General features: G+C 36.6%; 1 protein-coding gene across 3 annotated transcripts in view; it reads left to right on the top strand.

Annotated features, from left to right (window-relative positions):
* The first annotated feature begins 10553 nt into the window (after nucleotides 1-10553).
* LOC113228744 (sterol regulatory element-binding protein cleavage-activating protein) overlaps nucleotides 10554-14196 on the top strand; it is a 35799-nt gene continuing 32156 nt past the window's right edge. For all 3 annotated transcript variants that reach the window (XR_003310343.1, XR_003310345.1, XM_026462146.1), the window contains exons 1-4: nucleotides 10554-10760; nucleotides 10842-10966; nucleotides 12801-12908; nucleotides 13440-13548. Coding sequence is in view for 1 of the 3 variants with exons in the window: in XM_026462146.1 (XP_026317931.1) it covers nucleotides 10642-10760; nucleotides 10842-10966; nucleotides 12801-12908; nucleotides 13440-13548 (461 nt within the window). In the remaining 2 variants the exon portion in view is untranslated. The remainder of the gene's footprint in view (nucleotides 10761-10841; nucleotides 10967-12800; nucleotides 12909-13439; nucleotides 13549-14196) is intronic.

Genomic DNA, 14196 nt, shown 5'->3' on the forward strand with positions numbered 1-14196 from the left:
CACGTTCGGCCGCGGAGGATAGGACGAGCGGCAAAGACACACCGACACGTCTCTTCCCCCGCGGCCCCGCCGCCACTGCATCATTAAAAGCGGTGCAGCCCCGCCAGGGTCGCGGAGGACAGGACGAGCGGCAACGACACACCGACACGTCTCTCCCCCCGCGACCCTCCTCCTCGCGTATCCGCGCGGTCCCGGTGACCAGACGAGCCCGCGCGGAACGCCCTCCTCCTCGGGCCAGCCTACCACCATCGGCCGGCCCCGTGGGTTCCTCTTAGCTTCACCGTGGGATGAAATCGACCACGGCTACTAGAGCCCCCCCGCCACGACAAGGCGGGAACCCCTTCGGGGGGGAAGTACGATAACCTAACCCAACCTCCGGATAACACAAAAAAAAAAAAAAAAACCGACCTCATAAGTCATTCATCCCCTAGTTTACCACCCTTAGAGGAATGGAGTATTTTTTTCAAATTTAAATTCAATTTTTTTCATTTTCCACTTCTGATATACCCTATTTCCAACAAAAAAATAATCATCAATATCGGTTCACAACTTGTGGAGTTATCGCGTAACATACATACAAAAAAAATATACAGACGAATTGAAAACCTCCTCCTTTATTTGAAGTCGGTTAAAAAAAAATAGCACAATAAAGACCCGTAGTACTTAACAATATCAGTTCCCAGGCCTTTTCCAGTGCCATTTTAAGCCCACTATTGACAGTCGCAATAACGGCAGAATGTAAATTTGCAAAGTAAACTGTGCAGACAGCTAGTGTGGTTGGCAGTAACGTCCGCCAAAGAAGTTTACCTATAAGGGGAAACGTTGTCAGCCTCCATAGCAGGATACTCTAAGGCTTGGTCTCCAATAATCATCTCCTCTATAACTCATCTAACTTTAAAAAAAAATACCTTTAATTTATTTTTTGTTTTCTTTTTAGGCATCTTTAGTTTAGTATATTGTTTGCTTTATTTAACGCCAAAACACATAGTATTTTACTACCCTTCACAATGTAAGTCATGAAACAGCTAATCCTCTCACGCGTTACATATTGACTTTTTGAAATAGTCCTATTTTAAAGCGACGCTTATTGAAAAATACACATACTCTGTGTACATACGTTTCATGTCCCTATCTACTGACCCGAGAGATAGGGAGCTACGGGGACATTACGGGATCCCCGGTAAGACCAAGGTACGGTGGGCATCCGAGCCGAGCCCTACGCTAGTGATACGCCTTCACGGACGTCTCTGTTGGACTCGGACTTGGGTACGGACTCGCTGGGGTATGTAGTTAGCTGCAGGGATGAACACATTCGTCTGGCAAGGTAGCATGTGACCGGGGCGTTCGTCTTGCGCGCACCTAGCGCATCTTCGAGGAAACGCGCGGGACACGTGAGTTGAGCTTTAAGTTGGGAGCAATGTTCGGACATTGTCACACACTAGCCCGGAGAGCTAGTAGAGGATGAGGTAAACATCCTCCAGTCCTTCCAGTCGCGTAAGACTTTGGGAAGAAAGCGTGGCTTACAGCTCCGCTACCAATGAGGAGAGCGTTTATAACTATTAACAACCACATACTTAAAATATTCAGTAGCTTTAATTTAAAATTAAAATTACTATAATTAGTAGTTTTATTCTATTTAATAATAAGGAAGTTGAAAAATTTTATGCAATATGGATAAAATAAAAAAGTTAAAGAATTTGGTGGATTTCGAAGAAAAGTGCAGCAATATTTGAAAAATAACACGAAATTGCCGTAAAGTTCTCTTGCCGTAACAATCCATCATAATAAAGAAGAACCTTCTGCATTTTCGTAGATTACAACTGGTACGGGGCGCCCGAAAGGAGTCTCCCCGCACGACGTACGTTTCTTTTCCTGTAAAAATAAATAAAGACGCCTAAAATACATGTTATTTACTTGCTTTAGGCATCGCAATTACACATTAGGTTTTAATATTAAAATGTATAAAATTTACTATGAAGATTTTATAATTTAAGTTCCCTTCTTAAGGCTTATTTTAATACTATAATCGTACTATAATAGCTTTATTTTCATTTGTTTTACTTGTATTGTATTAGATTAAGTTATATTGAAATAAATTTATCTTTATCTTTGTACGTCTCGCGTAACCTGGGTAACAATCGGCAAGTACCTTACACCTATTTTCAAATCCTTTTACCACGCGATGATGGCAAGTGTTATAGTGTATGCCATCGATAGGATTAGAAGAACTGGTACCCAACGGTGCTGTGACGGAGACATGTTGTATGACGTATTTGATAAGCAAAACTTGAATGGCGTTGTTTATTAAGCTGCATCTTGTTTTGTGGCGTAAATTGACCTCTAATAAGCTTGAATAACTGAGTACTAGTGGTTCATCTACTACACTTGTATGCAGGTCTGACTATAGCCTTGCCACGCCCAGTAACAGTGCCCGGTCTTCTTTACTACAGGGTTCCATAATCTACACCTGTGCCCTACCATTGTAGTTGGACGTATAGTTTTATAAATTTGTATTGAATTTGTATTGTATTGAAATATAATACTTGACTTTCACCTTTTCTTCTTGTTGTCACTATGTTGCATAAAACAGGGAGTGTGCAAAAAAGTTTTATTAGACTATGACATCACATTTTATGGACAATCAATAGCCTATGGTTGTTATTTCGGGCAAATTTTACTGATGATGGAGGAGGTAGGTATTACAGGCAACTGTCAATGACAGCTGGCGTACAACAGGCAAAGCTAATTTGCCTAGAGCGGGTAGTGCACCCTCACCGCGGGTGACGATTGCGTGGTGATGATTGCGACAGTTGATTTGTATAGTGGCAACAGACGTATAGGTGAGATAAACAAACATTGCTATGAAATACAGACGTTGGGGTCAGCGACGACAAATTACGTTAAAACGTGTTTTTCGTTGCCCAGTAACGTGTTGTAGGTACACATAAATGAGAAGTAGATAAATATGTACCTTTACGTACACTAAAATTTGATGTAGACAGTTAAGGTGCGTTCTATTGTTAATTTGATTAACATACAAGTGCCACGAAAGTACACTGGCAAAACACGGCTTCTTATTAAAAATGTTTTTATAACATAATATAGTTCTGTAATTAAAATAACAATTTGGGTAAGCAACCATGTGTAGTATTGATTGAAATGAAACAACAAAGACATCTTCGCTTTACTTTAAGAAAAAATGTGAATGACACAAAATTTTCATTGTGAAATGTTCATCCAGAGAAGAACTACACCTTACCTATTTCTGCCGCGAAGCAGTAATGTGAGTATTACTGCGTTCAGGTTTCGAAGGGTAAGGATGCTGATAAAATTACAGGCACCTGGGACTTGTCAATTATTTACGTTTCAGTGTGATGGGCGCAATGGCAGTCCCCCTCAGATTTTGCATTTTAAAGCTTTGTGTGGCACTGCTACTGTTATGACACGCGTGTCGCTTACCATCATGAACATGACTTGATCATCCCATTACTTGGTTTCATAAAAAAACTGCAAAAGTAAGAGAAAACGGTCACACATGGCGTCGCAGTAGTCAAACTTTTTTCCTTTATCCTAAAAACATCCTAAAGTAAATATCCAATGACTATTTCAATCTTATGTTCATCATAATCAATTTCTGCGTGTGTTCGTGTGTGTGTTTATGTCTAGCACCATTCCTATCTAATTTGCAATCGCTTAATTAAGTCACTTCCAATGTAATCTGTACAGAGATTAGTAATGTCACTTTCAGGTGATCTCTTATCGGCTGTATTTGGGTAGATGTGACGTTAACTTAATACTAAGGTAAGGACATAATTATGCACCACCATTTTAGATTTTTTTTCTGGCTAATGAAGCTTTTGAACTAGTAATTTTTCAGATTCATCGACTTATTTATTATTTACCTACACTCTCTTCAAGGCACATCGCTCTTCATGACTGTAGGACTGTGCGTTTTTTTTTGTCTCTTGACGCGTGATCCCGGTGAGAATTATTTAGCTTTGGCGCCGTTTCGACACACACTTCAGTAGCAGAAGAGCTCATTGTGAAAGAGTTAGTCCAGGGAAGTACTGCCACCTTATCTATTTCTGCGGCCAAGCAGTAATATCAGCATTACTGTGTTCTGGTTTTGAAGCGTGGGGGTGCTGGTGAAATTACAGGCCCATGGGCCTTATCAACTTACGTCTCAGATCTTCGCGATTTAAAGCTCTGAGTGGCACTACAACTGTTATGGACAGGCGTGTAGCTTGCCATCAGGCGTAAGACTTATTCGTCCCGTCACTTGATATTATAAAAAAACCACATTGTTTATTTGACGTCCAGTACAATAGAAAAAGTTTTGCTTCCTTCTTTTTCACATAGTGTAATTTTCAGTAGTCGCTAATTAATATTTATTACGACGACTAAAGATTGTCTATTGCCACTTGCGCTGATCAAATTGGGAAGAATTAAATTACGTAATACTATAAATTTATTTAAATTTCTCATATTTTTCTGTAGCACAACCAACAACAAAGGAGGACTAAATAGTAGGTCTGTTGGAACAAATTTACAAAATAAAGTGGGCTTTTGTAAGTAGGTACAAATTTGTAAGTACATTTTTGTTTATATTGATTCATATTCAAACATAGAAAACAAAGAGGCTCGAACACAAGCAGCCGTTTACTTTGTTATTATTCAATGAAATTTCATTTCTATTTTCACTTTTATGTATCTTTGTTGTATACAATGTACACTTACACACACACACATATATAAACAAGTACTAATCAAACTAACTCTGCTTTAAACAATATTTTCCTTTTTATTTTTATTTTTGTAAAGTTTAGTACCCAATTTATTTAATATATTTATAATTTTCCCATGAGGTGGAGACCTGGTGACCTGAAATACAGACCTTACGTCTAGTTTATGCCCCAGTCTGCCACAGTATGAATGTAATTGTTATATTTATTTATTTATTTATTTATTTATTTATTTATTTATTTATTTAATATACTATATTGTCCTTGATTTCTTACTTGTACTTAATATGTTGTGGTGAGAAAATAAACAATTTTGTTATTATTATAATATATTTATTCAGGCACGCCATAGTCACAAGTTTCCTGCAAGTTAATACATATATCCACCCTGCGTTCCAGCCGTTAAGTGCGTGATAACAGAAAATTAAAACCTAGTTAAAATTAAAAAGGAAGTAAGATTGGACTTAAAATTCACAAACTGGATTTTCCTTAACAAATATTCAAAGGATTCAGTTGACATTCGTGTGTAGTTGAAAATTTAATCTTCACATTTTCTTAAATCTTTGTAATGATGTTGAATGTTAACTTCGTTGTCTTTATTCGAGTAAACAAAACCAAATAGACAGTATTACTGCAGGGTCCTGAATGAGTTCTGTATTATTAGCCATCTTGTCAAAGAAGGAGCTCAGCTAAGTACATGTACAATCACTACGGCGATCAACTACGAAGCGAGTACACTATGGGTCGTATTCCAGGACTCTACTCAATGCTCAAGTCAGGATTTGAGCAGACTTGAGTATCATTTCAAGCACTGGAAATACGACCCTTATGGCAAGGACTTGAGTATTGAGTAGAGTTCTGGAATACGACCCTAAGTGGCGCGGGGCCGCTAGACCGCTGCCTCCGCGCAGATTACACCGAGCGTTAACGCTGATCTACGTCTCCACTGCCGCGCGCGATTCCGCGTCCCGCGCATTCGTCGCGGGGCGCATTGCAGTGTGTTAATCGTCTAAATAACTCCAGATCATATCGTAAGAAGAGTAACGTGAAAACAAAGCTATCCAAGAGAAATCTAACTTTTATTGCTATTACAGTGAGCGGTGTTTATCCACGCCATACTTAAGTTTCCGTGACTTTGAAAAGGAAAGGAACATCGTCGTTACAATGTTAGGAATTACTGACGCGGCATTTATAATCAAAATCAAACGAGCGAGAATACGACCGAAATAATGCCAGAAAAACAACCGCACGCGCCATCTTGAATCTCTCTTGTGAATTACATAGAGGCGCAACGCAAACGAAAGCAATAGTTATTAACGACGTCAGCAGATGGCGTTACTACGCAAGAGACAACAAGTTCAGTCAAACTCCTGTTTCCTGAAAATACTGTAAATGTTGTAGGCAGGATATTTTGCTTCATGGAGGCATTATTTTATTTTTAAAAGTAATTGATAGTGTATTCAAAGATATAAGTGTGAGAGACTACTTACTTTTAATTTGTCAGGCGTAATACATTTTAGACTTTGTGTTTCCGAGCACATATGTCAATATGAGTATCTTTAAAATGGAACTGAATAGGCATCTTCTGGGCGAGTTCGTTTCAACCACACTCGTAGATTCTATGTTTGTTTCAGGCTTAGGTTGCGGTCAAGAGCAAGTCCATTTATTCTAAAAAAAGACCTCTCGAGGATTCTGTGTATATATCCCTGTGTATCCCTATTTTTTATCAATGGTCGATAGAGGAAGTTTGAAATGAGAAGATAAACGTCTACATATAGATACAAGGAGTGACATGGAGTCAAAGTCAAAGATTATTTATTACATAGGTAAAATAAATTTACACTTGAAAACGTCACAATTAAGCTACTGCTCGTTCACTACGCTGACCTCCCTGAGAAGAATGAGCAAGAAACTCCAGGGATATCTCTTTTCAAATAAACTTAAATGCTATGGAATACACTTTGAATCAAATTTGTGTGGATTCTGGAGCCATGTCGTCTTTCCATACATCTTTATCTAACATGTAGTCTTCAATTTTGTAATATGATTTTTCGATCAAAATATTTTTAATGTAGTTTTTAGATTTAGGAAATGATAAACTTAATATATGCTCCGGAATCTTATTGTAAAAACGTATACAGTTCTCCATAAAAGGGTTGTTTACCTTGGTTAAACGAAATCGTGGCATCATGAGTTTAATTGGACTTAGCTCTAAGGTTAATAATAGGGGTTAAAGTATGAAATTGCCGATTTGTACTGAAAATCTAAATTGTTTATTTTTTAAATTTTTAACAAATTTATTTAATCAAAATAGTTGCCATTATTATCTATACATTGCTGCCATCTAATGGGAAGGTTATTAATGCCTTTGCGATAGAACTCCGACGATCTAGACTGCACAAACTGTGTGAAAGCATTTTGTACTGCCTCCTGGGAAGAAAACTTCTTGTCACGTAGATAATTGTCCAAATCACGAAAAAAATGGTAGTCCGTTGGAGCAAGGTCTGGTGAATACGGAGGATGACGAATGGTTTCTAACTGCAGTTCCTGAAGGGTCAAAATAGTTTCTCGTGCTGTGTGAGGTCTCGCGTTGTCGTGGAGCAATAATGTTGAAGATCGATTGATGAGTCGGGGCTGTTTTACTGCTAGTTTTGTCAACATGGTTCGGAGTTCGGCACAATAGACATCTGCCGTTATTGCTTGACCAGATCGGAGAAAACTATAGTGAATAACACCATGCTGAGACCACCAAACAGTTACCATTACCTTTTTATTGGTAAGTTTTGCTTTAGGACACTGTTGTGGCATTTGACCTGGGGTCAGCCATTGCATTTTTCTTTTCCGGTTATCATAAAGAATCCACTTTTCATCACATGTTACAATTCGATCCAATATTCCTTCATTTCTGTACCGGTTCAACAAGGCAACACAAGTTTCAACACGCGTTTCTTTCTGCAGATCAGTCAAATCATGAGGCACCCATTTTTCGTATTTTTTTATTTTATTGATTTGACGCAAGTGAGTCAATATTGTGGGTAAGGTAACGTTAAACCATGCCGCTAATTCCTGGGTAGTTTGACTAGGATCGGCTTCCACTATCTCTCTTAATTCATCGTTATTCACCTGTGTGGGCGGTCTTCCTCGTGGCTCGTTCTTTAAGTCGAAATTTCCATCACGAAAGCGTTTAAACCAAAATCGCACGGTGCGTTCATTAGTAGACCCCTCTCCAAACGCAGCATTGATATTGCGGGCTGTTTCTACCGCGTTAGTTCCGCGTCGGAACTCGTATTCAAAAATCACTCGAATTTTCGCAGTATCCATCTTTCTTGTCTAAATTGAATAACAAAAACAATTGAAAGTCGATATTCAAATGTTTCAAATTTAAAAAAAAAATCACAGAAACCATTTGAAAAAAGTTTCATTCGAAAACCTCAAACCATGAAGATTTTATGAAAATTCAAAGAACCTATTGCAATAAAACGGCAATTTCATACTTTAACCCCTAATATTATGGATATATTCTTTCTTATTGAAATTATGTATATTTTTACGGGCATATAAAATATTTGAGTAAATGTACAGTGATGCCACAGTCATAATACCAGTCTCCTTAAACTTTTCTCTGAGAGAAACCCGAGAGCCTAGACGGTACACAGAACGAATCGCTCGTTTTTGCAATACAAATATGGTTTGAATATCTGCCGCTTTACGCCACATGGGAATCTCGTAGGACATTATACTATGGAAGTAATTAAAGTAAACTAGTCTAGCAGTACTAACATCGGTAAGCTCACGTATTCTACGGACTGCGTATGCAGCGGAGCTTAAGCTGCTGGCCAGAGACGATACATGTGGAAACCATTGAAGTTTACTATCTAAGGTCACTCCCAAGAAGACTGCTTTATTAACAAGGTCTAACTTTTGTCCGTTTATTTCTATGCTTGGACTAGTCGATTTTACGTTAGGTAATTCAAATTTAGCACTTTTTGTCTTCTTGGCATTAAGCAATAAATTGTTAGCATTAAACCAATAAACTACCTTAGAGAGGGTATCATTAATATGGTCATAGTTAACGTCATGTCTGTCTGTTTTAAAAATCAAGGATGTGTCATCAGCAAACAACACTATTTCGCAATGGTCCTTAACAAAGAATGTCAGATCATAAATATAAATCAGAAATAAGAAAGGTCCAAGTATTGAGCCCTGCGGAACACCCATTTTTACTGGAGTGATAAAAACCACCAAAATGATAATTAATTACTTACTCAAATTCCAAACATTTGATGGTTATAACTACTCCATGTTACTCGTTGTATCTATACGTAGATATTTATCTAGTAATTTGGAACACCTTGTTTCGGCCATTGGTTGTAGTGTATAATGAAATTAAAAAATGCAAAGGAAACATCAGAAACAGGCGGACTACGCCCAGGAAAAACGAAGTACAGAACTGTTGGGGACAGATTATGCCAATTTACACACACACACACACACACACACACACACACACACACACACACACACACACACACACACATACACGCGCGCACACGCGCACACGCGCACACGCGCACACGCGCAAAAAGCGCACAAGCGCACAAGCGCACACGCGTTCGCGATTCACAAGCATTCTGAACTATACGATTTAAGACGTATGAGACGAGAAGCCACTAAATAATCTGTTGGACAACTGTCAAAATCAAGACTGTATAATGTTGCTTTGTACCCATACATTCCGATTGAGACTATTTTCCATCCTCTAAGTTTGTACCACACCAGCACATCAATCTACACATTGACGTATCTTAGCTTAGGAGCTTAGTGTAAAAGTTGATGTCAAAAAGGAAACGGAGATGTTACAGGCAGTTTGTCACTGTATTCAAAACATTTATGCTTCAAAATGCTAACTTTAATTATTATTAAGGATTAAATATCTTCTAAGAAAATAAACATGTCACTCGAAATCGTCCTTTTAAATAAATTTATGAACAACTCGTTCCGTCCGTAATCCCCGATTATATACTATGTGATTAAGGATGTAAACAAGGACGCCATTATAAAAAAAAAGAATTGTGCAAAATGTGAATTATATCCGATGGTATATGTTTCACCAATCGTGTTGTTGTTTTACCCTTTTTACCTTTGTGCTACTTGAACCGTCATGTAGCCGTTACCCTTTCGTTTAAAATTGCGTACAATTTTGTTTTTTCAAACAAACGTTTCGGGCCCTTTTCAGGTCCCATGGTCACGGGTGACTTAAACAGCAGATAAAGAAACGTTACCAATAACTTACCTGACCAGTAAAATAAAATGTAGAAATCAATGCTGAAAATATCGTATGATCGTGACATCGTGACAGACAAATTCAGAGTTTCCCGCGATATTTAAAAAACAATCGCTTTCATACCACGCATATTGCCAATTAATTGTTGTAGCTAGATTTGTCATATCAAATAAAGTTATTTTAATCTTTTCCCAAAAAAGCCCAATAAATCTCAATTGAATGCTTTTTATTTTCTGTATTCATCTTCGAAGATTCATGAGTATACAAGGAAATATGCAGCTTCATGAGACTTTAGACACGTAGTTCACTAAGTAGTCTGTGCTTTAGACCGCACACGGCACACGGTAACACTCATGTCCAAAATTTTCGTAGTTGTGACATGACATAGTGCTTAGATTATTGAATCAAAAGCAGCATGCTTGTGAATGATGCAAAGTATCCAAATTGTTGTTCATATTGCCGTGAGGCATGCGATCAATCGTGAGAAACGCAACGTTAATTACTTACAGTGGAAAAATATCGGTGCGATTATTGTTTGTGACGTGAATCGGTGCCATGGTATCAAAAACGTTCGCAATTCACGCAGTTTCTTGAACTATTGAAAAAAGAAGTACTATGGCAGGGTCAACTTTACCCGAAAGGGTTGCACAGATATATTACACTTATGGTTTGTTTTGTTCTTCTTATCCTGTCACCGCAATCGCATTAGCCCTTTCTGTGGTTTTACTCTGCTGGTAAGTAATTCCAACATCACCTAATATGTACAACACATTCTTTTAGGAAATTCTGGTATACTAAAGAATGTGTATTTTCAGTTATCCGCTTCTAAATGTTCCTCTGCCTGGAAATATCCCAACTGTAGTGAATGTTCCACTAGACATCAACAGAGCACAGTTTTTCAGTAACAGTGAATGCAGTGTAAACAAATGTCAACAAACAGGTTAGTGGTTGTGAATTCAGGCAAACAAATTTATTTACTGCACTCATTGCAACTCCAATATGATTGCTTTTTAGATAATAAAGAATTAATTTATTTATAATGGTGAACGCCTAATATAATATAACAATTTTTTATTGAAACCACTTCAAAATTTATGTTCATTATAGTACATTAATATTAGAAATGCGCCAAGTGGAAGTTTCACTGAGTAACTGAGTACTGATCATTACTCGGTTTTACATTTGCCGGGCAGAGTACTCGGCCGAGTTACTCAGTTCATTACTACCGGAATGCAATGATCCTAAAAGTCTCATTGCTCTATTAGATCAATATGTCAATGAAAGTTTATTGTTGCGAGAACAGAGTCCTTTCCAATGGTGGGCAGGGCATAAAACAATATATCCAAAACTGGCACAGTTAGCACGAGTGTTTTTGTGTGCACCTGCAAGCACTGTGTATAGCAAGTAGTTATTTTCCAAAGCGGGTAATGTGTATGAAGATAAAAGGAACAGACTATTACCAGAATGCGCAGAAAGCCTTGTATTTCTCCATCATAACTTGCCTTTGTTAAATTTTAAATATGAAATTATTCACATTAGTGAACTTTCTTTTTAAATTAGTAAATTGCTACAAATTGTCACAGTTGTCTAGAATTTATAATAATAAATCTCTTTTCATTATTTTAAGTATATTGTTGGTTTTACTTTATTATGTCTATAGCTGTAATGCTTTATTTTATCCCAGTAACTCTTCTCATGAACTGAGTTATTCAGCCGAGTATGAGTAGAAAAAAAATGGCCGAGTGCACTGAGTACTGAGTAGCAAACAAGTACTCGGCGCATCTCTAATTAATATAGTACATCATTTGAAATTTGAATTAAGTCTATAAGTAAGTAATTGATATATTATTTAATTTTTTGTGAAATAACTCCTTACTAAAGTTTTGTTGTGTTTATTAATACAAAGATTGAACACAGAAAATGTTTCTCGACCCATTGGGACTTGGATGTCAATAGTGGCGCAGAATGCTGAAAAATCTAGTACTAAAAACACATATGAGAATTTCAACAACTCAATAACAACAAGTTAGAGCAGCGCTATGGTACAATTGTGGTCATGGGTTCAAGTTCCATTAGGTTAAAATAATTTTTCTCTGTGTTCGATTTTTGTATTAATAATCATAAGTAATAGATATATTTACTCATTTTTATTTACTCATTTTGAAAAAGCCATTTTTATGGAAGTTCTCAAATACATATGGTATTCTGATTTTAGTTTAGGTAGTGTATATAACACATTTGTTTCCTTAGACTACTTTCACAGCTGTGCGCACGGTCCACACGATCTGTCCACCTGCGGGTAATCCGCATGCGTAGAAACCACAGTGCTCTGAATCAAGTATTTCATTTTGTGTGGGCTACCTGTGCGAAGTTCAAACAGAATGTTTTCTGTACGGAGCAGTCTGCTTTACTGTAAAACGATGTTCTAATACCACACATGTTAATCCACAATGGTGCTCCATGTGGACGGTGCGCAGATAAATCCACAATGTTCTGAAACAAGCTTTAGGCTCTTAGGAAATTGTAATAGATGTACTTTGGCTAATTCAATTGTAAAAATTGCTTGTCTTCTTCTGTTTGCATAATGGCAGTTCCCTTTTAGGATTTAGCAAGTATTCCAATTTCCTGCTTAACAATTTTAGAGGCTTATATTTTCACCCAATTGTTTTTACTTTCATGCTCAAGCAACTTTTTTGGGATCATTTCCATTACTATTACAGCACCTAGTATATTTTTTTACTTGTACACATTATATAAAATTGTTGTTATTTCAGATACACCTATAACTCTTGACTTGAACTACAATGAGACCCAAAAATTACCCCATATTTGGGCAAAGGACAAACCATTGCTTTATATCCAACAAATTATCATGAAAATAGGTAATTTACATTTATACATTACTAAAATTGTTGTAATCAGATGAAAAATTGTATTGTACAAAATAATATTTTGCACTCTGCATGCCTACTACATTGTGACTTTTAGTTTAAAAACTACTGTACCCAGTACCTTTTGTGAGTTCTAAAATCTGTTGGTAAAATACAAATAACTGCACAATCTTAAGTTGCAATACAGAGCTTCTGGATGTTACCAGAAGTTCAATCGAAGTATTTTTATTTAAGTTACATATTTAACGAGTTCTTAGGTTATCGCGATTGTTACACAAAGGAAATGAAACTATTTTTCCAGATTTAAATCGCGTATATTTGTTTTTTTCATACAAACCGACGTTTCGGGCCCTATACAAGTCCCATGGTCACGGTTGACTGAAAACTATACAAAAAATAATTTCATTTCTTACATGTTTAAATTCAATTTTATATACTTTATTTCATCTTTGTTACACACACATTTGAGTAAAGAGTAAACTACAGTCTTTAAATATTTCTACTTTTTTCATCTGTTTTTAGGAGTATCACCATGGACCAATAATTTGAAAATCTGGGATGCATTCAGAGCACCATTACAAGAAGCATTTCGGTTGTTAGAAACTGTAAGAAACCATGAGGATCCTGAAACGTAAGTTCGTTTGTTTGTAATATTGTGACGTACTGTAATTTAAATCCAGCAGAACTTATTACATTTTATTTATAATAAAATTTATAATTCTAGCACCTACAGATCTTCACAAACAACTGACTGATGTGTGTATAACTAATTAATTTTTGATTATCAGTCTTCAATAAAGAAAAATCCATTAAAGTTGGTTATCAGTGGGGTGCAATAAATAGACAGACAGTCTAATAACTAGACAAATTACAAACTTCTTTACCATTATTTTTTGTTATTTGGTTGTTAAAGTTGGAGTCTCCTACTAATATTTTATTCCTTTTTTCGCATGCCATTGTCAGAGTTGGTTTTAAATTTAATTGTCTTATAATTGTAGGAGCTACAGCCAATATTTCTACATTTTAAGTTGTACACTTATCCTACGATCTTAAGTATTCCTTTATTATATTATTTATTCAATTTAGTTCATTTTTCCACCGAAATTTAGTGTAATATGTAAATATCTCTATAATTTACAAATACCATTGTGGCTAAAGTGCTACAAATTGTTTCCTAATAATGTATAAAGCATATTTAATCTACATCTCACTTCCTGAATGTTTCTTGCTTTGCTGTAATGGTCCACTTAACAGATATCACAATTAGTCTGTGATATTG

Source organism: Hyposmocoma kahamanoa, unplaced genomic scaffold, assembly GCF_003589595.1.
Source record: "Hyposmocoma kahamanoa isolate Upper Pololo Valley unplaced genomic scaffold, ASM358959v1 100021, whole genome shotgun sequence".
Classification (NCBI taxonomy): domain Eukaryota; kingdom Metazoa; phylum Arthropoda; class Insecta; order Lepidoptera; family Cosmopterigidae; genus Hyposmocoma; species Hyposmocoma kahamanoa.